The sequence below is a fragment of the Typopeltis vanoorti genome, chromosome 16, assembly GCF_054136105.1.
Source record: "Typopeltis vanoorti isolate ZY-2024b chromosome 16, IOZ_Tvanoo_1.0, whole genome shotgun sequence".
Lineage (NCBI taxonomy): Eukaryota > Metazoa > Arthropoda > Arachnida > Uropygi > Thelyphonidae > Typopeltis > Typopeltis vanoorti.
In genome coordinates, this window is record NC_143564.1 from 115,318,318 (window position 1) to 115,344,013 (window position 25,696).

Consider the following 25,696-nt stretch of genomic DNA (forward strand, 5'->3'; position numbering starts at 1 on the left):
CCTTAAAATTCACTGAACTTGTCAAGGCTGTTGGCATGAAAGAGATTGCTTTTAGACAGAAAAAGGTGGAAGGCTTTAATCCATTAAGGACTCAAGGATGGACAAGAATACACTTTTCCAAAGTGATTACTCAATAACTCAACATTTCTTCTGCTTCTGTCACTTTCCTACCATCAGCAATGATTAAAGTTAATCTCCCATAATCATTTTCACCTTACTTGCTGTACAAGAAAAAACTCTTTCGGATTTCCTTTAGCTGTTCTTAGCTAATTTCCTCTCATAATGTGATTTAGCTTTCCTTACCATGCTGGTCACTTTTCTTGCCTGGACTTTGTATTGCTCATGGACAAGCTGATCACCTTTTTATTTATATCCCCCACTCACCATACAATGTTTCTTTTTCTGTTTTTTTCCCCCCAGCTCCTGCTTTATGTTGTTACTCATCCATTTAATTTCCACTTGGTTTATTATCCTGACCATATGCAGTTTGATACTGCTTCCCTCCTATAACACCCCTGATCATTTCCCATGTACTACTAACATTCTTCGCCAGTAGCTTTTTACTCCATTCTACTCGAAGCTTGTTAAAATCAATGGTATGAGAATTCTGTGTGTTTAGCAACCTCTCAGAACAAGACTACATTGTCATTTTCTCCTGTAAGTGGCAGTGGCTATCTTAAGGATACATCTCCTCATGCTATTATCAGAGCCAACACACTCAACTGGTACCCTCCACCATATGCTGTTTCCAGTAATTAGACCTAGCAACTATATAAATTCCATTTCCATCTTACCATGTGATTTTTTCACCCTTCAATCTACATCCCCACAGTTGAAGTTCTCCATGTTCACTGATTAGCCTGTACTCATTATAATTTGCTGATACATCACGTTGAACCTCTGTATATCCTAGTTTATATTGTATCTTGTTGGCCTCTATCTCGAGAGTCAGGCATTGCAATAATGTTTCAGAAAAAAGTTGGAAATTTAATTACTACAATAATTAACCACAGTGACAGAATCATGGCTATAAGTATTCAAAATGAACCAGTAAACCTCAATATTATAATGGTCTACATGCCAACATCACAACATAGCGATGAAGAAATCTTGAACAGCTTTAAAACCAGATTCAATACAACAATAATGGGAGATCAGAATGCTATAGTGGGAGAAGAGGGCAATGATAATGTTTCAGGATGATTTCATCTTGGACGTAGAATGAAAGAGGAAAGCAATTAACAGAATTTTGAATGCAAAAACAGTTAGTTATAGCAAATACATTATTTTAAGTTCCAAAAAGAAGATACACCAGGAAAGCACCTGGGGATTCAAATAGATTATATATTGGTCAAGAAAAGATACAGAAACCAAATAAAAACTGCAAAAGCTATCCAGGTACCGACATCAACAGTGACCATTACCTTGTCTTAATGAAAGCAGAACTGAAACATAGAGAATAAATCAAGAGACAAACCAATAAGATGGAACCTTGGAAAATTAAAGAGTGAAGAAGTAAAGAGAAGATACCAAGAGACAACTGACACAACATTTCAGAAAACATAAATAGTCAGAGTAATATAACCAATGGAATATGATTAAAGAATCTATTACAAATGAATCAAATCAATTATTGAAAAATTTGGAAAAGGGAAAGACCAAACATTGGATAACAGATGAAATACTTGGCCTTATAGATGAAAAAAGAAAATATAAAAATGCTATTAAAGAAAAAGATATGGCCAAATACAAATATCTTAAAAATCAAATTACAAGAAAATGTAGACAAGCCAAAAAATAATATCTGGAAGAATAATGTAATAACATAGATGAATTATTTAAAAAAGAAAACATAGAGAGAGAGAGCCTATAAATAAATTAACAAATTTACTTTCAAATTTAATAATAGCAAAAACAATGCCATCAAAGATGAAAATGGAAAATTAGTCATAGAATCTGAGGATATATTAATGGAATGGAAGAATTATCTTGAAAATCACTATAATGGCGATGAACTACATGTCGATATTAACATAGAAAATCAAAATGAAGATAATCTAGGACTCCCAATAATGCAAGAATTTGATAAAGCACTATCAGAAATGAGTAAGGGAAAAGGTCCAGGTGTAGACAATATTGCTATAAAAGTACTACAAAATCTAGGTGATAAGACAAAAACCTTACTCTATCAATTAATAGTCCAAATCTATGATAGAGGATAAATACCAAAGGGGTTTATGAAATCAACTAGAATGCCAATAAAAAAAAATCTAATAAATGCTGCCAAATTACAACAATAGCTTTAATCCCACATGTCAGCAAAATTCTGCTAAGAATTATTCAAAAATAGACTGTCTACTGGATGAAGACCAATTTGAATTCAGAAATAAGGAAAAATACTCTGTTTAAGAAAATAATAGAGAGAATAGATCTTAATAAAAATATTTACATTTGCTTCTACGATTTAGAGAAAGTGTTTGATAAAGTAAACCACCAAATACTCCTAAATTGCCTACCTAATATCGGCACAGACTTGAGGGATAGAAAAATAATTTATCAAATATATAAAAATCAAAATGGGCAGATTAAAATCAATGATAAAGAGAAAATAATAAATATGAGTGGAGTAAGATAAGGATGTATACTTTCACCACTTTTATTTCATTTATATATTGAAAAATGCCATTAAGGAAACTAAAGAAAAAATAAATAGTGGCATAAAGATAAATGGAGAACAAGTCGTGTTTGAGATTTGCCGATGGACAGAATATAGCCCTTGTAGCAGAAAACAGAAGAACATTAAAAACAATACTAGAATTATTAAACAATAACTTCGAAAAATATAAAATGAAAATCAATACAGATAAGACTAAAATTCTTGTTACAGGCAAAATCCCTATCAATTATAGAGCATACAGATATCAATGGGAAACAAATAAAACAAGTAAAAAGCCTTAAGTACTTAAGGAAGCCTAATAACAGAAGATGGCAGAGCAAGAGAAGACATAGAAGATATGGAGTATAGCACTGTATGGATGTGAAACCTGGATTCTAGGTAGAGAAGACGTAAGAAGAGTGAAGGCTTTTGAAATGTGGTGCTAGCACTGCTTGAACGAAATAAATTGGAAAGAAAAAAAAACAAAAATCAAACACGAGTCCTGAGAGAGATAAGCAAAACAAGAAGTCTAATTAGATTAATCAAAATTAGAAGAGATAGGCGGTATGGACATATACTTCAGCAAGTTGGACTTGTGGAAAAAAAAAACTGAAGGCAAAATAGAGGGGAAAAGAAGGAGCAGACCAAGGAAAAGCTTTGTTGACCAAGTCAAAGAAAGCATGGGCCTGAGGAGTCACCAGGAGATTAAGAAGACAGTGGAATAAAGGAAACTGCTACTGAGCTACCAGTCCCAAGACTGATGCAATTGATGATGATGGCCTCTATCATACATCCAAACAACCTCAAATGAGCCATTTCAGTTGTTATAGTTCTTCAGCTATCATCAGTGATAACTCTCCTCTCGTCCTATTTTGTTTATTCCCTCTGAAAATACAATACTCCCTATATCATACTCAGAGCCGGTGCTAGGGTCTTTGCCACCTGCATGCAATTTCTATCTAAGCGCCCCTGTAACGATCCGGAAGTGTGTGGTTCTTTTACGATAATAAAAATTTAAATTATTTGAAATTTCTTAAATAAATATTGACAGAACAGACCCACGTTGGTTCGCTAAATGTAATGAACCGGGAGTGTTGACTAGGCAGGATAATCATTAAAAACCTGAATATTCAAAAAATTCTCAAAAGTTAAAGCAAATTTTGATAAAGCCACTTCACTTTAATCGTTTAATATAATGATACAAGGATTATATCCTTCTCACTGACCCAAATCGCTACCAAAATTAAAATGACTTTTAATTAAAGTTAAAATTTATTTGAACTAAAGTTTAAAAAATTCTTGCATTTTACAAGTTACTAAATTCTTAGTAACTTGTAAAAATTTTTTAATAATTCTTATAAATGGAACCAATTTTTAGGAAAATAAAAGAAACTCAAGATAGATGAGAAAATAAGAAAAGAATTCAGAAATAATTAGAACATTTAATATAAGTATTCAAAAAATAACATCTTTACAGAATAACAGAAAATAAATTAAATTACATAAATATACTTGAAATTTATTTAATTAAAATTTTAAGGTTCTTGATTTCATATTCACAAAATTAGAAATAATGTTCTTAACATCTAATTCCGCACATATATCATTTTCAATAGTTATTAGTGGCAAACTAACAAGCCTTTTTTGTGACATACTTGTTCTTAAGTAGGTTTTAATCAATTTTCAACTTGGAAAAGGAACGTTCACCGCTTGCTACACTAACAGTTAAGGTTAATAGTATTCTTAAAGCAATTGAAAAGTTAGGGAAAGATAAGTTATTGGACACAATAAAATTTAGAATATCGAAAGGGCTTTTGAATATTTAAATTATCCTTCCGAAAAATATCCCGAAAAGCATATAACTCGTCAAATAGTTCTATTGCATTTACGTCTTTATTGTCGCAGTCCTTCAAGAGAATCTCTAAATCGTCACAATTTCTTCGTAAATCTTCGCTAATTAATTTGTAGTAATCTATACAAGAAATTGAAATTATCATATCTTTTAGTTGTTCAAAACGTTCTATTAACGAACACATTGCAACGTCTAGAAGTGTATAAAACACATTCACTCTAAATTTATCTTCTGGTGATTGTGGTGTTTCGTCATGATGCTCGTAGTCCAATTGTCATGTCTTCTTTCGTTGTCGAACTTCCGTACCAGTTTTAAATTCTTGTTCTCCATCCACCTCTTCACTCAGTTCTTTTGCCGTTTTTAGAACTTCTTTAAAATTTGTATCTGATCGATACTCTTGTAAGAATATTTTTAAGTCTTCGATAGATTCTAAAGCAAGTGTAATGTTCATATTTTTGTCCAGAAGCATTTTACTCACAGGGTTTATTCTGTTAAGTAAATCATGCCAAGTTATAATAGAGCAAATAAATTTGTAGTCCTTTGTTTTAGCACATAATGTTTGTGCTTCATGCTGAGTTTCTTTATTAAAATTTTCATTATTTAAAATTTCAAAAACGTTCTGGTAAAATATGAAATACTGTCCTTTTTTTTGAGTCTGTTTCTGCTTCTTCTGATTGTTCGGGGAATTTTTTTATATTTTTTATCAGCCACTTCTCCATCCCAGGGTTAAATTTTTTAACGTAGAATAGATCAAATAATATCACCACTTACCGATACTGGCACACCACAGACTGATGCCATGAAATTAGTGAATATTACCTGAATAAGGGACTCCCCGGACAAGGAACATTTTTCTCTTTTGTGACTTTTCTCCCTTTAAGGTAATTAATCCTAACGCGAAACAGACAGCAAAGGCAGGTTATTAAAACATGCATATGATTGGTGCGGTATTAACAAAAGATCGCGCAACTGAAAGATAAAAGCATAGCTGACAATTGAGTTGAAATGCTAACTCTCTTCAACCGATTTCCATATGTGAAACTGCCATAACATTCATTATATATATATATATATTACTTAGTTTTAACGCTTTTACGAATTTTAACACGTTCGGTTGAATTTTATTGCTGCCTTGGGAAATCGAACTCACACACATCTAATTAATAACAATAGTTTTTAGTTAGATACTGTGTTTGCCCATGCAACATATGGTTTTGTTTCAGCCTATACAGCTTAGTTTCTGTATGAGGGGACATGTGATTCATTAATTAGTGTTTTTATCCCAGTTGTCTCTAATTGCACTATTTGTTGAGAAATATATTACACAGACTTCTCATACCTTATTCACTGACATAATAAAAGTACTTGTTTTTATTGCCTCTGCAGTATAGTGACTTTAGGGAGGGCGTATTGTTTAGCACTGCAAGCAAGTTACTATCTCCCCACATGAACTTGTTTAAGCTTTTTTTTCATGTGTGAAGTATATGCGAAACTTTTATTGGTAACAGAAAACTAGCTCGGATGACAGTGATAATATAAAACGAGTTTTGATATGTATATAAAGTCAATATCAACAGTCCCTGATTACGAACGCGTGATGAAAGGGACAGGAAGATTTGGAACTTCCCTGGAGAGCATTCGAAGTAAATACAATTAACCACTGCTTTGAAATGAAACATATGAATAAACAATATTTACTAATATTCATTAAATGCCGAAATACGCAGGAAGCAAAGTTTGTGAACCAACACCAATGTGCGAATTTTTGCATTAAAATATAAAAAATAACAAAAAAGAAATAATAAAAGTCAAATACGTTTCTTTTAAAATAAAAAAATCTACTTAGTCTTAAAACATTTTAAATTTGTTTTCATTATTTCATGGCCCCCCTCAACAAAACCTACGGCCCACAGTTTGTTAAGCGCTGTTCTAAAACACCCGACCATTGTTTCTTTTCCATTTCATACATGCTTTGAGTCTGGAAATCAATAGTAGTTTTGTTGTTTTTTTAATTTTTATCAAGTTCCTTCCATTTTAAGAAATTTTTCATGTGAATTAAACTAGTCTCATGTCTATGTAAAGTTGTACTTGCATTTCTCCAATCGTTATAATCTTCTACAAGACTCAGTAAGTGATTCAGTAGGTGCGACAAGTTTGCAACAAAAGCAAAAAACAGAATTTAAAGTTTCGGAATAAATGAGCCATGTTCTTGGCAAGAGCTCCCATTTTCCATTTTTCTATTATAATACGTGTCGCCAAATTTATGATCGTATGTATCTCTGGGATATATTATATTTTTATTTTGAACAGGCGCCATTTCAATTTAAACAACTTGTAATTTTTCATCAATATTTCCCCATTCACCTGGATCTTCTAAATTTACAGAGACTAACAACTTTTTAATTTAGTCAACTACAACTACTTGTTGTAGTTGACTAAATCCTAACTATTTTTCACTTAAATCATGTTCAATTATCTTGTTCAATAGTTGCAATAGTACTTTCATGCAAACTGGATGATGTGCACGGTTTTTGAACTCTGATTTCTAATGTATCGAGTCACAATCTGCATCAGAATATTTTAATATTTTAACAAATTTATTAAGAGCCCCAGTTTGTTTCTTAATATCTGCTTCTTTCGCAGCATGGCACTTACGATTTTGTGCACCGGATAACTTTTTTTTAATTTTTGATTCCATTTCTATTTTATACCCACAAGAAATTATTACACAACATGACACAGAGACGAAATAATAGTCGGCACTGCGCTACTGTCAGTAGCCTAGAGATGTGTACTATATGACTGGTTAACTAGCAACAAATGTTTTGTACGAAAATTCGTTTCTGCGCATGAAAACCGTTCACCATTTCACTTTAGATAGATTGCAGTAGACACAACATTCTGCAGGAAAGCATTTAGCCTGCTCTAGCTGCAAAATTGTAAACAGCTGGGTGATCAAAGAGGCGGCAATATACTTTTTTTTTAATTTTTATTCGGTGTATCCGGCCTTATTTATTTTAATATTGATCATTCTAAGAATTTTTTGTTTTTATGATAAAACTTTTGTTTCTTAAAAATTAACTTATGAACTGTTCCCTGGCGGCGCCTGCATGCACCGCATGCCCGCTTCCGCCGGCCCTGATCATACTCTGTCAACCAGGTCTCACTGATGCCAATAATTTTTGGGCAAGTCAAGCTGAGCAATGCTAAAAACTCCTTCCCTTTATTACTGATGTATCTGTCATTTGTCTACATGTATTTCAACATCTCAAAGGACTCACAATTACCCTTGCATAATGTAATTACCAACCTATTCAGATTCGAAACTTGGAAAACTGTACTCAGCATTGTATGATCATTCCTCACACAAACCCTGATGTGTTTCAGGGGTGGCTAGACACAGGCCAAGTACATCTCCCTTAACATCTTTAATTTCTCTGATTTTGCGGTTCTAACTTCTTAATAAACAATACTTTCTCAAACATCTAACTCCAAAATCATTCAAATACAATCTATCAGACATAATACTACAAAAACAGTGCAGGTCTAAAAATATCACAGCATGATACACAAAAGTGTTAAGTGACTATTAAAGACTGATTTGAATTACACAGTTCGCTATGCATGTAAGTTAGCAGAGATGTGAAGTGCATATTAAAATTGCAATACCATGGATACAAAGTGCATGAGGAGAGATGTATTTCATCCAAATGGATGCTGATGTGATTAATATTAAAAGTAAAAAAAAAAAAGTTTTGTAAAATCAAGAACAGATAGTAGATAAAAATTAAGCATAACATTGAAGATTAATTCTGAATGATCTAGCTATGGGTGGCAAAGAAATGAGATAAGTATTTTGAAACTGTATATGTTTATGCTGGTCAAACAGAAGAGGAAATAATGATTGAGAGACAAGAATTATCTAATAGTGTAAAACTGTTGATATCTTAAATCAGTATTTCTCAAAGTGTGGTAAGCGGACCCCCGGGGGTCTGCGAAAGGTCTTCAGGGGGTCTGTCGCAATTTTTGGCTGTGCATCATTAATGCATGGAATAAAATTTAAGTTTGAGATCGTAAAACGTTCCTATTGTATCACTGAATAAGGTACAGAGACATCTGCAGGCTGTGTAATATGTTTCTCAACAAACAGTGAAATTAGAGACAACTGGGATAAAAACCGGCACTAACTAATGAATCGCAAGACCCCTCCCACATAAAATGCTGTATAGTAGACAATCAAAACCACATGGTGCACTGACAACATATGGTTTTGTTTGAGTGAACATGTTAAAACTAAGAAATATATAGTGAATGTGTTTCAGATATTATATAAGGAATTCAGTTGAAGAGAATTAGCATTTCAACTGAACTGCCGGCTTGCCTTTGTCAATTAGTAGCACAATCTTTTGTTAATACTGCACCAATCATATGAACGTCTTCATAGCTGCTTTATCTCTACTGGCCTACCATTGTTGTCTGTTTCGAGTTCTGCTTTCACTAGCCATTTGTTGAAGGACTGTTCGTTAAATACGGTAATTTTTTTAGCTTTCAAATTCTTAAGTATGGATCACTGGTTAAAGACTGGATTTTTAAAATGTGCAAAAAAGAGGAACATAGTAGATACAAGTAGCTGTCAGCAACAAGAAAATGTTGATATTGTATCTGGATCAAGTGAAATTGATAAGTGTGTCATCCGACATCTCTAAAGAACCAACTAGGAAGAAGATGAGAAAACTTCGTAAGTACGATATAAATTACTTGAAATGTGGATTTTCATGGAAGGGAAATGAAGAGTAACCCATTCCATTATATGTAATTTGCAGTGAACCTTTAAAAAATGAAAGCATGAAACCATCTAATTTAAATCACCATTTTGAATCGAAACATAATGAATGCAAGGACAAACCTGTCGAATTTTTTCAAAATAAACAAAAAAATTTAAAAGAATCTCAAAAAGTGATGTTGATTGTGTCAGGAGGTGAAAACATGAAGGCTTTAGAAGCTTCATGTCGTGTGTCACTATTAATAGCAAAAAAAGTGGTGCAGCAGAAACAATGATCAGAGATAATGCAGAAAGATCTTTTGATCGGATTTGCCTTTCAAATAGTACCGTTTATCGAAGAATCACTGAAATGGTTGAAAATATAAAACAAACATTGTTATCCGATATACCTAAGGGTCATTATTATGCGTTGCAGGTAGATGAATCCACCGACATTACAAATTTTGCAAATCTTCTAGTGTTCGTTAGGTACGAAAAAAATCAAAAAAATTCATGACGACCTTTTATATTGCCAACCCTTGCCAACAGGAGAAGAAATATTCAACAGTATAAATACCTTTTATGCATCAAAACAAGCTTGATTGGAAAACTTGTGTTGGAATTAGCACGGACGGAGCGAAATCCATGGTCGGATCTAAACAAGGGCTTGTTTCAAGGATTCAAGCTGTTGCACCAAATGCAAAGTCGACACACTGCTGCATACACAGGGAGGCTTTGGCTACACATATGATGTCTAGAGACCTAAGAAAAGTTCTTGATGAAGCTGTAAAAATCATAAATTTTATTAAAGGCCTTCCTCTAAACGCCACTTTTCTCTCAACTTTGCAAAGAAATGGGAAGCAACTATACACAACTTCTTTTCCATACCGATGTTCGTTGGCTTTCTCGTGGAAAAGTCCTTACTCGTTTATTTGAACTTTGGAATGAACTACAAGTTTTTCTTGATGAAAAGTTTGAATTCAAAAAGCATTTGCATAATTGGAAATGGCTCAGTCAATTAGCATACCTGGCAGGTATATTTACTGTATTAAATAGTCTTAATTTATCTTTACAAGGCAAGGACATTTCTATATTTCATGTCCAAGATAAAGTGAATGCCACTTTGGCAAAAATGAAGTTATGGCAAAAGTGGGTTGGTAATGGAGAATTTGAAATGTTTCCATCGCTTCATGAATTGCTCGCAAGTTCAAATGACAACTAGATGATGATGTGAAAATTACTATCATGCAGCATTTAAAAAGCTTACAAATGAATCTAGAAATGTATTTCCTTGAATTGGACATCAATATTGAGTGATAAGATATCCTTCCAATAAAAACAAATTTATGCCAAAGGGTCTGTCGTCAATAGAAGAACAACTTTTAGAACTAGCTTCTGATGGTTTCCTAAAAAATAAATACAGCGAGAATACGTTATCATCATTTTGGCTACAAATACAAAATGAATTTCCTGAATTAACAGATAAAGTTCTAAGGTTCATTTTTCTATTTCCAAGTTCATATCTGTGCGAAGTTAGATTTTTGGCCCTTGTAGATATTAAGACGAAGAAGAGGAATCACATTATTATTATTACTATTATTACGGGCAACTCCAGGGAGTCATTAGACTCATCGAGGGAGGCCCCAAATCATATTCATCACAACTATTTGACATTCATACAGTATCTATCATACCTCGCCTTAAACTCATTCACTGTCACAGCATCCACCACAGACTCAGGGAGCGCATTCCACTCATTCACTACTCTAAAAGTAAAGAACCCAGCTCTAACACCTTTACTAACCACACTTTTGCCCAGTTTCCATGGATGTCCCCTAGTCCTCCCACAACCAGCCCTGTTCTCAAAAATATCTTCTGAATTAATTTTATAGAAACCCTTCAGTAATTTGAATGTCTCAATCATATCTCCCCTCCTCCACCTATCAACCAATTTTTGCAACCCACAAATCCTCAACCTGTTCTCATACGGTTCATTCCACAGACCTGCTATCATCTTGGTCACTCGCCCCTCTGGATCCTCTCCACCTCCTCCCCATCAAGAAGAAACCTAGGTGACCAAATCTGAGCACAGTAGTCTAGATGGGGTCTTATCAAGGCTCGATACAGAGGAACAATAACCTGCTTGTCAACGTATTCTTCAGCAACCAAGTGATTTGATGAGCTGTTTTGGTCACTTTTGCAATGTGTCCCCTAAATTTCAATTCCTTATCTACCAACACTCCTAAATCTCGTGCCTCATCAATTTCCTGGAGCACGGTTCCACCAATGCAGTAAACTGCCGCCAATCTTTTCACCCCAAAATGCATAACCTTACATTTTGCCACATTAAACTGACATCCATTCTCCTTAGCCCAGACCTCCAATCTATCCAAATCATCCTGCAAAATTTTGACGTCATCTGCATTCACTATTGCCCTACCCAACTTCGCATCATCCGCAAACAAATGAACTGTTCCTCTCAGATCATTTCCTATATCATTTATGAACAAATTAAACAGCAGTGGTCCAAGAACAGATCCTTGTGGCACACCACTAGTCACAGGCCGTCTTGTGGACTCTACTCCCGAGTAAACCACTCTCTGATATCTCTCCGTCAACCACCCTCCTATCCATCTCACCAACCCTATGTCCATTCCCATATGCTGCAATTTACTGATTAGAATTCCATGTGGAATCCTGTCAAAGGCCTTGGCAAGGTCCAGTAGAATCACCGTAAACCCATTACCCTTATCCAGTTCAGCCGTCACTGTGTTATAATACGTGAGCAAGTTACTGAGGCATGACCTACCCTTCACAAAACCATGCTGTCCCCGATACAGTATCCCATTTTCTTCTATCCAATCTTGTATTTTCCTCTTGACTATTTTCTCTAAGACCTTGACAATGATTCCTGATATGCTAATCGGTCGGTAATTTACAACAGCAGTCTTGGAACCACCTTTATGCAGTGGAACTATTTTCCCCTCTTTCCACCCGCTCGGGACTAACCCAGACCCGAGACTCAAATTAAACAAAATGGTCAAGGGTACTGACAATTCTTTAGCTGCTTCTCGTACAACACGAGCTGGTATACCATCCAATCCCACAGATGTATTGACATTGAGGTTATGCAATAGACTACTCACCTCCACTTCATTCACCACAATTCCCGTATAATCTACTGGTTTATTCGTTTCTGCAATGTCACCACCTGGATGATATACTTTTGCAAAGTGCTCACTCAGTAACTCAACTATCTCAACTGATTCAGTTACCTCCCTACCATCGGCATTCTTTAAAATCAATCTGCCATGTACATTTTTCCTTTTACTTGCTACATATCTAAAAAACTGTTTAGGATTCTCTTTAGCCTGCATGGCCAATGTTCTTTCGTAATCCTTTTTTGAGATTGAAATTAAGAACTATAGAGCCAAATTTTGCTGAAATTTTATCTCACCATAGGCAATTTCACTCCTCTCATTGATGATAAATTATTTCAAGTAAGTAAAACTTTGTAGTATCTTTATAAAGTTTGTTCTATTAAAAATAAATCATATTTTTTATTTACATGAAGATATAAATTCAAATAAAATAGATATTTTATTTTTTAATATTTTAAATTAATTTATTAATTTTTAATTAATTTGTTTTAATTAATTAATTTTTTTTAAATTAATTAATTAGGGGATACTTGGTAATAATGAAAATTTAAGAAGGGGTCTGCGGATATCTGAAGTTTGAGAAACACTGTCTTAAATGATTGAACAACTGATAAGACTGTAAACAGAGATATGTCAGAATTAACCAATCCGTTTTTTATAATAATCAATGAATTACTGAAAATGGGAATAGCACCTTCTAATTGGAGATTTATAAGGATTATTCCAATATATGGTGGTGCACTGCATAAAGTGAAGAATTATGAGACAAGATAATGGAAAAAAAAACTAATACTTTCTTGCAAAAACAAGAACATTTTATAGATTTTGCTAAAGCATTTGACAGTATTGACAGAGAAACATTATGGTTAATTATTAAAAGTTATGGAATTCCCAACGAATATGTAAGAATAATCATAGAAAATCTTCAAGGTTAGTCGAGTGGTTATGTGCTTCGCAACCATATGCCCTGGGAAAGGAGTGTCAATTCCCGTTGCTGATGTGAGGAGCTTAGGATCTTTCTCAGACATAGCCAAGTTAGCCGGTCTTGGGCGTGGACCGCAGGGTTTTTGTCCCCAGTTTATCTGGGGTTTTTCCTCCTGCAAGCAGGCAAACCGGCCCCGTGAACTTCCAGGAATAAGGAGTAACCAACCTATTCTGTAGGATTCCGTTCCGAACGCCTACATGGTAAAAAGTGTAGGTCTGTGTGTGAGAGTAAATCAGAAATCATAGAAAATGTATAAGGGAAGTAAAAGTGCATTATTGCACAGCAAACAACATCTGAGTGGTGTGAGATAAGATTTTGTGTAATGTCTGAGTTATTGTTTAATATAGTCATTGATTGAATCATGAGTAAAGTTACAGGTGCAAGAAGAATTAAATGGAATCCTGTGTCACAGTTAGAAGATCTAGATTATGCTGATGGCATACTTTTAATATAATCAAAATACAATAATATACAAACAAAATTGAAAGACTTGTATAAAACAGCTGAAATGATTGGTCTAAAATTAATTTGACTAAAACAAAAATGCTTAAACCAAACAGCAAATACCACAAACAGATCAAAATCAATCAGCATGCTATAGAAGAGTTTGAATTTTACATATTTGGAAGCAAATTTAGATACTGAAGGTGAAACTGACAAGGATATAATACAAAGAGTGATAAAAGCTAATACTGCTTTCAGAAAATGAAATAATATATGGAAATCTTCAAAATACCATAATAAAACCAAAATAATCGAACTCAAGCATTAAACTATAGGCCTATCTGTGTGTCAGGTGTTGTGGTTAAGTTGCTGGAGAAGCTTGTGAGAACTAGGATCCAGAGTTGGGTTGACAACAATGGTATCATCTTTGATGGACAGCATGGATAGGGAGGTCATGTTTTAGTAATCTACTTACTTATTACAATAAAGTGACTGCTTCCTTGGACAGAGGAGAAGGATACACAGTGATGATTTTGCAAAGGCTTTTGATAAAGTACCTCATGATAAATTGATAGTCAAACTGGAGCGGATGGGGTTGGATATTAGATTGGTGCACTGGATTGGAGATTGGCTGTCTGATAGGTATCAACAATTTGTGTATGGGGGAGTGATGTCGAGGAAAAGGAAAGTCACTAACGGAGTGCCTCAGGGATCTGTTTTAGGGCCATTACTGTTTAATTTGTATCTTAATGATATAGGTGAAGATTTGGATGGAGATATTCAGTTTGCAGATGATGCAAAGTTGGGATGAACCATGAAGAGTAGTGAGGATGTTGTGACCTTGCAGGAAGACTTGAATAAATTGAGTGATTGGGCACAGAAATGGGGATGTGAGTTCAATGTTGCAAAATGTAAGTTTTTAAAATTTGGAAAACAAAGATGGGATGCAGAATTTATGCTTGGTGAGGATACATTGTTGGAGGTGGAAGAAATAAGAGATCTGGGGGTGATAGTGGAAAAGGATCTGAAATTTAGGGGACATATGGCCAATTCTGGGAATGATGCAGAGGACACTGACATGTAGAAGTAGGGAGATTTTTGTTCCATTGTATAAGGCTTTGATTAGGCCACACATGGACTATTGTCCCCAGATTTGGTCACCTGGTTTTCAGAAGGATGAAGAGATGTTGGAAAGGGTCCAAAGGCGACTAACTAAGGTAGTTTCTGACCTCTAGAATGTCGGGTATGAGGAAAGATTGAGGAGATTCAATTTGCAGAGTCTGGTGGACAGGAGGAAGAGAGAAGATATGATAGAGGCCTACAAGTTGGTAAGGGGTTGTTATAGGATCAATGCTGGAGATGTTCTACAGAAAATAGTGGGAGATTGGAGGAGAACCAGAGGTCATCCCTGGAAACTGTATAAAGAAGGTGAGTAGGGGAGTGAGAGGCAGGTTTTTTCGTGCAGAGTTGTAAATAATTGGAATGCCTTGCCTGAGAGTGTAGTATCTGCAGGAAGTTTGAATGTGTTCAAAGCATGGTATGATCAGCTGTGTGTGTGTGTGTGTGTGTGATAAAAGGACCTCTCAGATGAGTCTTTGACTCCACGAGGTCTTGGGTAATAATAATAATAAAGACCTTCAATAGCAATCTTAAGGCCACATTATTATATGGATCAGAGACATGGAAGTTGACCAAAAAACAGGAAATTAAACAGTTTTCAAAAACCAAGTATCTGCGCAAAATATTAAAAATATTTTGGCCTCAATGTATAAACAAATGACTTATATAACCTGAGTGTGCAAAAAAAAAGCATCACTGATGAAATAAAAAATTGGAGATGGAAATGAATTGGATGCATACTGAGAATAGACAGCAGGAGGAAATGGATCCCAGAAAGAAAACAGAAAAAAGGGAAGACCTAAATTAACTTGGCAGAGAATGATGAAAAGGAAAGAAGTGTGACTAGCTGGTGATAAGCAAATTGATGGCTCAGGACATAGGTATCTGGAAGAAATGGATCTCAGCTTTATGTGACATGAGGCACGAAGAGAATAAATAGTAGTAGTACTTACTTTCTATGAAGAAGTCATGAGGAAAATAAATCATGACAAGTGTTATAATGTGATTCATTTGGATTTCAGCAATGCTTTGATGCCACTCCACATAAAAACTTGCTGATTAAAATTAGGAATGCTGCATTAGGAAATTGAGGTGGTTCTCTCACAGCTGAGCAACAAGCGAGCACAGTATCCCAAAGTTAAGTATTGGGATATTTGTTAATACATTCATTAAAGGTTTATGTTTAAATATTAAAAGTAAAATTTCTCAGTTTTCTGATTATCTGAAGTTCATAACATTGGAAGACAAAAGAATAAAAAGAATGAACAGGGAAACAGGATTTAAAATTATTATTATTATTATTATTGTTATTATGGGCAACTCCAAGGAGTCCTTAGACTCTATGAGTCTAAGGACTCCTTAGACTCGATGTTAGGGATGACCCTAACATCATGTCAAGAACAACTATTTGACATTCACACAGTATCTATCATACTTTGCCTTGAACTCATTCACAGTTTTGGCACACACACAACAGACTCTGGCAGCTTATTCCACTCATTTACCACTCTCCAAATAAAAAACCTAGCTCTAACACCCTTGCCCAGTTTCCATGGGTGGCCCCTAGTCCTCCCACTAGTAGTCCTGTTCTCAAAAATAACCTCTGAATTAATCTTATAGAAACCCCTTCAGTAATTTGAATGTCTCAATCATATCACCCCTTTCTTGCAACCCACAAATCTTTAACCTGTTCTCATAAGGTTCATTCCATAGACCTACTATCATCTTGGTCACTCGCCTCTGGATCTTCTCCACCTCCTCCCCATCAAGAAGAAACCCTGGTGCCCAAATCTGGGCACAGTAGTCAAGATGGGGTCTTATCAAGGCTCGATACAAAGGAACAACAACCTGTTTGTCTCTGCTTGTTAAAATATTTTTCAGCAACCAAGTGATTTGATGAGCTGATGTAGCCACTTTTGCTATGTGCCCCCTAAACTTCAACTTCCTATCCACCAACACTCCCAAATCCCTGGCCTCGTCAATCTCCTGGAGTACGGTTCCACCAATGTGATATACTGCTGCTAATCTTTTCACCCCAAAATGCCTAACCTTACATTTTGTCACATTAAATTGACATCCGATCTCCTCAGCCCAGTCCTCCAATCAATCCAAATCATCCTGCAAAATTTTGGGATCATGTGCATTCACTATTATTCTACCAACTTTGCATCATCAGCAAACAAATGAACACTTTCTCTCAGATCCTTTCCTATATTGTTAATGAACAAATTAAAAATAGTGGTCCAAGAACAGAACCCTGCAACACACCACTAGTCACAGGCTGTCTTTTGGACTCTACTCCTGAATAAACTACTCTCTGATATCTCTCCATCAACCACCCTCCTATCCATCTCACCAACCCTATATCCATCCCCACATGCTGCAGTTTAATGATTAGAATTCCATGTGGTATCCTGTCAAAGGCCTTAGCAAGGTCCAGCAGTATCACTGTAAACCCATTACCCTTATCCAGTTCAGCCGTCACTGTTATAAAACGTGACCAAGTTATTAAGGCATGATCTACCCTTCACAAATCCATGCTGTTCCCCATACAGTATCCCATTTTCATCTATCCATTCTGTATTTTTCTCTTAACTACTTTCTCCAAGACCTTGACGACGACTCCTGATATGCTGATCAGTCGGTAATTTGCAACACCAGTCTTGGAATCTCCTTTATGCAGTGGAACTATTTTCCCCTCTTTCCACCCCCTCGGGACTAACCCAGACCCGAGACTCAAATTAAACAAAATGGGCACTGACAATTCTTTAGCTTCACATATTACCCGAGCTGGTATACCATCCAATCCCACAGATGTATTCACATTAAGGTTTTGTAATAGCCTATTCACCCCCACTTCATTCACCACAATTCCTCTATAAGCTATTGGTTCCTTCATTCCTACAATATCACCACCTGGATGACATACTCTTGCAAAGTGCTCACTCAGTAATTCCACTCTATCAACTGATTCGGTTACCTCCCTACCATCGGCATTCCTTAAAATCATTCTGCCGTATACATATTTTCATTTACTTACAGCATATCGAAAAAATTGTTTGGGATTCTCTTTAGCCTGCATGGCCAATTTCCTTTCGTAATCTGCTTCTGCTTTTCTTACCACCCTTGTTACCTTTCTGGCCTGCCCTTCGTACTGTTCGTGTGCCTGCAGGTCACTTTTCTCCTTAAATTCCCTCCACAGTTGTTTCTTTTTTTTGCAGCTCAAGCTTAATGGCGTTATTCATCAATCTAACCCCTACTTGATTTACTATTCGGACTCTAGGTATACAGTCAGCCATTACCTCCTGCAATCAGAAGAAAAATGTAAGAGTGTTGAATCACACAACTTATAATACTATACTGGAAAAAACAAGTTGCTAGTAATGAAATAAGTAGATCAAACAAATCTGAATGGTAGACAGAACAGTTATGATGATGATGAGATTCAGTATAGTAGCAAACAATATAGTCTGAAGTGGACAATCATGTAATGTTATTATATTTATCCAAGACTACTGAAAGAAAAAAATTACTAATAAAGCTAAGATAAATAACCTTCTGAAAATGATCAGTGCTATGACGAATAAAAATAATTAAGTTTATTATTATTATATTATTATTATCCCAAGATTCCATGGGATCAAAGACTCATCACAGGAAGTTCCTTTGTCATATACAGAGCTCATCATACCATGCATTAAATACACTAATTCTCTGCAAACACCACACTCAGGCAATACATTCCAATCATTCACAACTCTCCTTCTCACACCTTTCTTATACAGCTTCCAGGGATGACCTTTTGTTCTTCTTCCATCTTAGGAAAAACCTCTTCAATGTTAATCCTTTAACAACCCCTTACAAACTTGCTTGTCTCTATCATATCACCCCCTTTCCTCCTATCCACTACTCTGTAAATTGCATCTTCTCAACCTTTCTTCATACTCAACATTCCAGAGAGCAGAAACTACCTTAAAGTTCATGAAAGAAATTGATTATTTTTTTTATTCTTCATAGCACTGATCATATGTTGATAGCTATCAGTTAGAGATTATCAGAGTAAAAAAAAAAAAAAATCCATACAAAATGAAATAAGGCAGGATAACCTAATGAAGTGCACAAAAAGAAGGTAAGAACTATTAGATGTTAAGAAGACTTGGACAGGTTCACTTCTTAAAAGGCTTTGTGGAGATCTCCCAGTTATCTAGCTTTGACCCTTAAGGAACCCACACCACTTACATGTACTAAAAACTACCAATTCATTTCTAATACACATATAATGCAGTGTATTATGAACAAATAACACCAAATCTTTTTCTGAATTGTACATCCAGCTGTTCCTTATTATTATTATTATTCGTGATACCTCCAAGGAGTCCGAAGACTCATCGCGGGAGGACACCTGTACAATTCTCCATCTCCACTACTACACAGAACCTCTACAGTCAATCACCTACATCAATGCCATCTACTGCCCACAACCACTACCACATCTAGTATTTTTTGTCTGTAAATTTGTCTTTATGTGGGATGAAAAACCAGAGTTTCTGGGAGAAACAAACCCTGCTACCTCCATATGAGATCGGTTAACTCACCTTTAATTGAAAAAGTCCATTATTGCAGCAACAATATCAGTAAACTCATTAATTCTATTTACACTAAGTGTTACGATATTTTATGTCGTTGGACTGGTCTGCTGTTCAACAGGACACTGCCACTGAAGGCAATGCATTCCAATCATTCACAACTCTCTTTCTCACACCTTCCTTTCTCAATTTATCATTATTATACTTTGAAAGCAAACTGACAAATTTACCATAATCTTTTCTTCTTGCAATTTGTTTTCTGAATCCTTTAATACAGAGGTTCTTTAATCCTAAGCTCGTTAGCTTATTACTATAGAAGTTGTCTTAATTCTAATGTTTAGAAATTAAGCATGCACAATATAACACTTTAATAATTATAATTTAAAATCATGTTGGATATTTAATAAGATGAAAACAGCATAAGCAATGAATTAAACAACAAAATATTAATCCTTTCCCCAATTCTCAATCTTCTCTATATATAGATTATAGTAACACAGTCAATATTCTCTGTGTAATAGGGGCACACTAAGAGTTCCTCCTGATATTTCTCTTTAATTTTAAAATGTTTAGCAGGAAGGTAATCTTATAGATGGCTAGATCTGTCTTATACTTTCAGTTGCTAATATATATATATTAAAAAACAGACTTTTGAAAAAATATCATCTCAGCACTGCCTTCAAGTCCCACTTGAAACTGACTGCTCATCTGTTCTCTTAAGAGCCAACTCTTTCATTTCTTGGTTCATAGTATGAAAAGGGTTACGTCTGCCTTCAAGTTAGCCTAGTATAGGTAGGCAGACAATTATTTGGGAAAACATAAAAATACATTGCAATCATAGCTAAGGACAGTCAGGTCCAGCAGAGACCATGCCGTGTGCCCTAGACCACATAGAATCAAATGGAGAGAGGAGGAAAACTTTTATGCTTCACTGCAGTATGATCAAATGTGAAAGGCTTTAAAAAAAAAAAAAAAAAAAAAAAAAATCTGCAACTATCCTGAAACATCAACCTAATTTAAACATCAATCAAATTTAAATAAATTCCCAATATATGATTAACTGTAATTCTTAGGCATCTCCAGTTGCAATCTAAGCTTCCTACTAATGCCCAGAGGATGCCATTCACTAGGACTCTAATCCATTTAGTTTCACTTTACTGTGTTGCTTGTGTGTTTCTTACAATTTATAGTTTACTCTCAATAATGTATTATTTTCAACAAGGAGAATTGAAATGATAAGAATACAAGTCGATAATGGGAAAAGTCAAAGGGCAATATACAGAGGGATATGTTTAAGAGCACAAGATATGCCCATAAGACAAAGATGGAATGCTGAAAGTAACATATATTAGAAACACTTGAAGCTTCATACTTTGAGTTGTAAATGCATTTTATGCGTATATCTCAACATAAGGAGGAGATTTTTTTCTAGATTTCTTTTTCTATTTCACAAAATAAGATCAGGAATGAAGAGGATAGGCTGAATAAGGCTAGAATAGTCACAACAGTTGTACGGAAAGCAAAGTCTGAGTATGAAAAGAAACTGCATACTAAAGAGAACCCTCAAGAATTCCATTGATATGCTGCAAGTAAAAGAAAGAATGAATATGAAAGAATAATTCTTCTAAATGCAGATGGCAAGAGGGTTACAGATGCAGAAGAAGTTGTTCAACTAATGAGTGACCATTTTGTTAAAAGCTTTCAACCTGGTGTATGCGACATTGAGCTCACTGCTTCCTCTTCACTTGAGGAAGAAATTCAGGTGTAGGAGGATGTGGTATTAGAGCTGTTGTGCAAATTGAATAAGAATTCAGCAATAGGGACTGATGGGATATCAGCACGTGTGATAAAAGAGTGTTCAGCTGAATTGACTATTCGTTTGACCAGACTGTTTAATATGAGTCTCAGAACAGGAAAGATTCCATAGGAATGCAAACAGTGTATGGTACTTCCATTGCATAAGGGTGGTGCAAAGATCGATGTATTCAACTATCAGTCAATTAGTATCTCAGGAGTGGCGGTGAAGATTTTGGAAAAATTGGTTAGGGCTCACATTCACAAATGGGTTGATAGTGAATTTAAAGGGAAGGCCATGTTTTAGCAACTTGCTTACATTCTATAATAATGTTAACATTGAACTAGACAAGGGGAATGGATACACCATGATACTTTTGGATTTTGCTAAGGCTTTTGACAGAATATAGTGGTAGATTGTTGCATAAATTGAAGAATATGGGTTTGGATTATAGAATATTAGCATGGATAAGAGGATGGCTGGCTGACAGATATCAAAAAATGGTATATGGGGGGATGTGAGGCTGCAAGATTTAAGATAACTAGTGGTGTGCCACAAGGATCAGTCCTTGGTCCACTGTTATTCAATCTATACATTAATGATATTGGGAAGGATTTGATAAGTGACACACAGCTATTTGCTGATGATGATGCAAAGACAGGGTAATTGCCGGTCTGGTTGGCTGAGTGGTTAGCATATCTGCTCTCCAGCCAAAAGGTTGTTGGTTCGAATCCTACTGTGGGCATGGATATTTGTGATCATCTGCGGAAATACTAATAGTAGCTGTGGTCAGCAGTAGATGGTGTTGGTGTAGTTGTGGTCAGTTAGTGGTGAAGACAGAGTTGTAGAGCAGGTGCCCTCCCTTGATGAGTCTTTGGACTAACTGGAGATATCAAATAATAATAATCAGGAATGCTACTGATATGCAGTCCTTGCAGAATGATTTGGATAGAATGGAATTGTGGGTATGGGAAAATGGATGTCAGTTCAATGTCAGTAAATGTAAAGTCATGAACTTTGGCATGATTAGATTTCCAATGTCATATTATATTGGTGGGATTATGCTTGAAGAAACTGATCAGGATCTTGGAGTGTTAGCAGATAGGAAGCTGAAGTTCAGGGGCCATGTAGCAAAGATTGCAAATACAACTCAAAAAAATAATTGCAATGCTGAAATAAATGTTCACATATAAAGATAAGAATGTCATTTTGCCTCTTTACAAGGCATTGATAAGACTTCACTTTTGTGCGCAGGCCTGGTCTCCTGGTTTACTTTTTGATTCTGATTTATTGGAGAGAGTGCAAAGGAGTGTTAAAAACGATATCAGGATTATGGCATACTGATTATTAGATAGTGAATTTGTAGACTGCAGACACTAGCAAACAGGAAAAAGAGGGGTGTTTATGATTGAGACTTACAAACTTCTGAAAGGGTCATACAGAATTTCAGTTGATGGATGGGTTAGGGCTAGATTTTTCTCTCATAGAGTGGTGTGTGATTGGAATGGATTGCCATTGGATGTTGTGGGTGCAAGCAGTGTGAATGAATTCAAGAATAAGTATGATAGTTGATGCCTGTAGTATGTGGTCTCCTTTGATGAGTCCCTGACTCCCTGGAGGTCTCTCTTTATAATACTAATAACAGCAATGCACAAGTGTTTAGTTGTTTAGTTTCTTGTTATGCAACGTCTGTATATTTATAACAGTACTGCAGGATGCATGAAAATGGTAAACGTTTAATATTTTTGCTCGTGATTTTTATTTCTGTAAAAATATTCAACTAATATTATGTCTGTACTTCTCTACACTTTAGAAATAAACAACAACAACAAAAAAAAAAACACCATATCCAGCTATTCTTCAGTGATCAATCAGAAACCTATTATTTCTAACACAAAATTCTGACGTTTATAGAAGAGAAGCATATTGCATTTCGTAATTATATATATATATATATATATGTATGTATACATGCGTGCGTGCAGATACGTGTAATATATATATATATATATATATATATATATATATATATATATATAAATATATATATATATATATATGTATGTATGTATGCATGCATGCACGCGTGCAGATACGTGTAAACGCACCTTTATAAGGGATTGATATTCTTCTTTTAAACGCATAGGCCACAAATCTTTATCCCTTGGTCCTGCTTTCGTTTTAAGTAAAGGAATGTTACTTAGCGTTTTCTTCGTGGCTTCGTCAACCATCTTCAACTGCAAAAGGGATAATTTTCGAATTTTATCAATGTTCTCTTGGCATAAAACAACAACAACCACAAAAATAAATAAATAAATAAAATATTACATTGCAACAAATTAACTAAACAGAACACGTATTTTAATTGATACAATACCAACCAGGAGCGCTGCTTGTCAACAAGCTGCGACATTCTCCTTACGACAATTTGAACTCCACAACTTACAATATGTTATATAATCTTGATTTCGTAGTAATATACATTTCAACAAAATCAAGCTTAGATTATTTCTGTTGTCTGTAAGCTTTTTGAATATATTTTAGATAATTTGAAATAAATAAATAAATAAGTCTCTTTGTTTTTATGTACAACTGAAGCAGCACAAACGAAAGCATCGTATTTTGGTTCTCGTCCTGGTTACGATAGTTTCACCTGATCTGATCCTGTGGCTTCCTCTCTTTGAGAGGGTTGCAGCTGATTACTAGGAAGATAGTGATGCAAGGTGGTTTCCCTTTGCCTTCCTTGCCGTATTTATGACTGTAGCCTGTGTGTGTGTTCACGGGTTCGGTTTGCCTGCTTGCGGGATGAAAAATCCCAAACTGGCGGAAAAAACCCTGCTATCCGCGCCCAAGACCGGCTAACTTGGCTATGGCTAAGGAAGATCCTTAAGCTCCTCACATCGTCGACGGGAATTGAACCTAGGACACTCCTTCCCCAGGCATATGGTTGCGAAGCGCAAAGCCACTAGGCTAACCGCGTGGTTGATAGTTTTACCAAAACAAATTGCAAATTCATGGACTGCACACACACACACTCAAGCTTCATCCTGAGAGAATCTCTATAGCTCACTTACAAGGGAGCCATGGCATTTTCAGTTATGTGCAATGTCCAGAGTTTGATCCTGCCTAGGATATGAGGAAACGTTAGAAAAGCTTTTCAAAGTGATGTAAGTTCCTCTCGGCCTCTCACTCAGAAAGAATACCAAGACAGACCTATAGACATGTTGTGGAAATACCATTCTGTGAAACACTGCAACACAGGGGAAAATTCATCTAGGAACTTATAAAATATAACTCCAAATGCACGTGTTTGAAGTAACTTGCGAATCCGTATTAAACATCACATTAGCTATGTCACGTGCACTGTCTTGAAGGGCAGGTTTTACAACGCATGCCGAAAGCAATGAAATGGATATGGGGATAATATTTTCATTACATTTTTGAGTGTGAAATTTTATTGAAGAAGTAAATTCTGCCAAAGGGGATAAGAATTCAAATTTCTTCTTTCTTATACAAAATCGCTGTTTTAAAATTCCCACATATCAAAACATCTACATAGCCATGAAACGTAATCTTCAGATATTCTAATTACAAATTTGGCTTCGTCACCAACAGCAAACATCCAAACTTACTAGAATAGGACATGTTGATGCACATTAATGCATCAGCACGACCCACTACATTAATGGCATGATGTATTGTAGTTTACAAGTTTAACTGTCAATCAGGATGCTACCCACTATCCATTCTTTTTGGCATGACAAGATTGCAGTATTATCAAACCCGATTATTATTTACATGCCAATATTGTATGCTGTTGGAGAGTGCTGTAGTAGATAAGGTGCTTGCAGGGCCGGATTAAGACCCTTAAAGGCCCTAAGCACTTAAAAGATATTTTGGTGCTCCATATGTATGTAATTCAAAATATAAACAATAATAAACCATAAAATAAATTTTTATTTTTCAAAATGAAACGAAACTTATAGTAAGATGGAAAATAATGTTTATTTTTGTATACTTCAACTTTATTTAGATTTGAAAAGTTTTCTCCTACTTTTTTTAATTGCAAAGTCTTTGATCAGATCCTCAAAATTAATCTTATGTAACACATCTGCTTCTATACTTAGTAGAGATAAGGCACTCAACCTGCCTTGTTGCATGGGATTTTGTTCTGATGGGATTTTTAATACACTTCAACTGAGAAAATGAACGCTCAGCTGAGCAATTTGTGACCATTAATGTTAAAAATATACGAAAGGCAATGTCTACAATTGGAAAGGCACACTGAATATTGTCTTCTACAGTTATTTTATAAAGTTCGGCATGACTGAATCTT

At 35.3% G+C, this 25,696-nt stretch overlaps 1 protein-coding gene across 4 annotated transcripts in view; it reads right to left on the minus strand.

The window, feature by feature from the left end:
- Nucleotides 1-25,696, minus strand: part of Ufc1 (Ubiquitin-fold modifier conjugating enzyme 1) — a 115,767-nt gene that overhangs the window by 48,297 nt on the left and 41,774 nt on the right. The window contains exons 1-2 of one of the 4 annotated variants that reach the window (XM_090406116.1): nucleotides 23,742-23,832; nucleotides 23,469-23,597 (exon numbers count right to left, since the gene is read on the minus strand). In XM_090406116.1, coding sequence (XP_090262242.1) covers nucleotides 23,469-23,591 — 123 coding nt within the window. In that variant the 5' untranslated portion in view covers nucleotides 23,592-23,597; nucleotides 23,742-23,832. The other 3 variants (XM_090406115.1, XM_090406117.1, XM_090406118.1) reach the window with 3 other exon arrangements.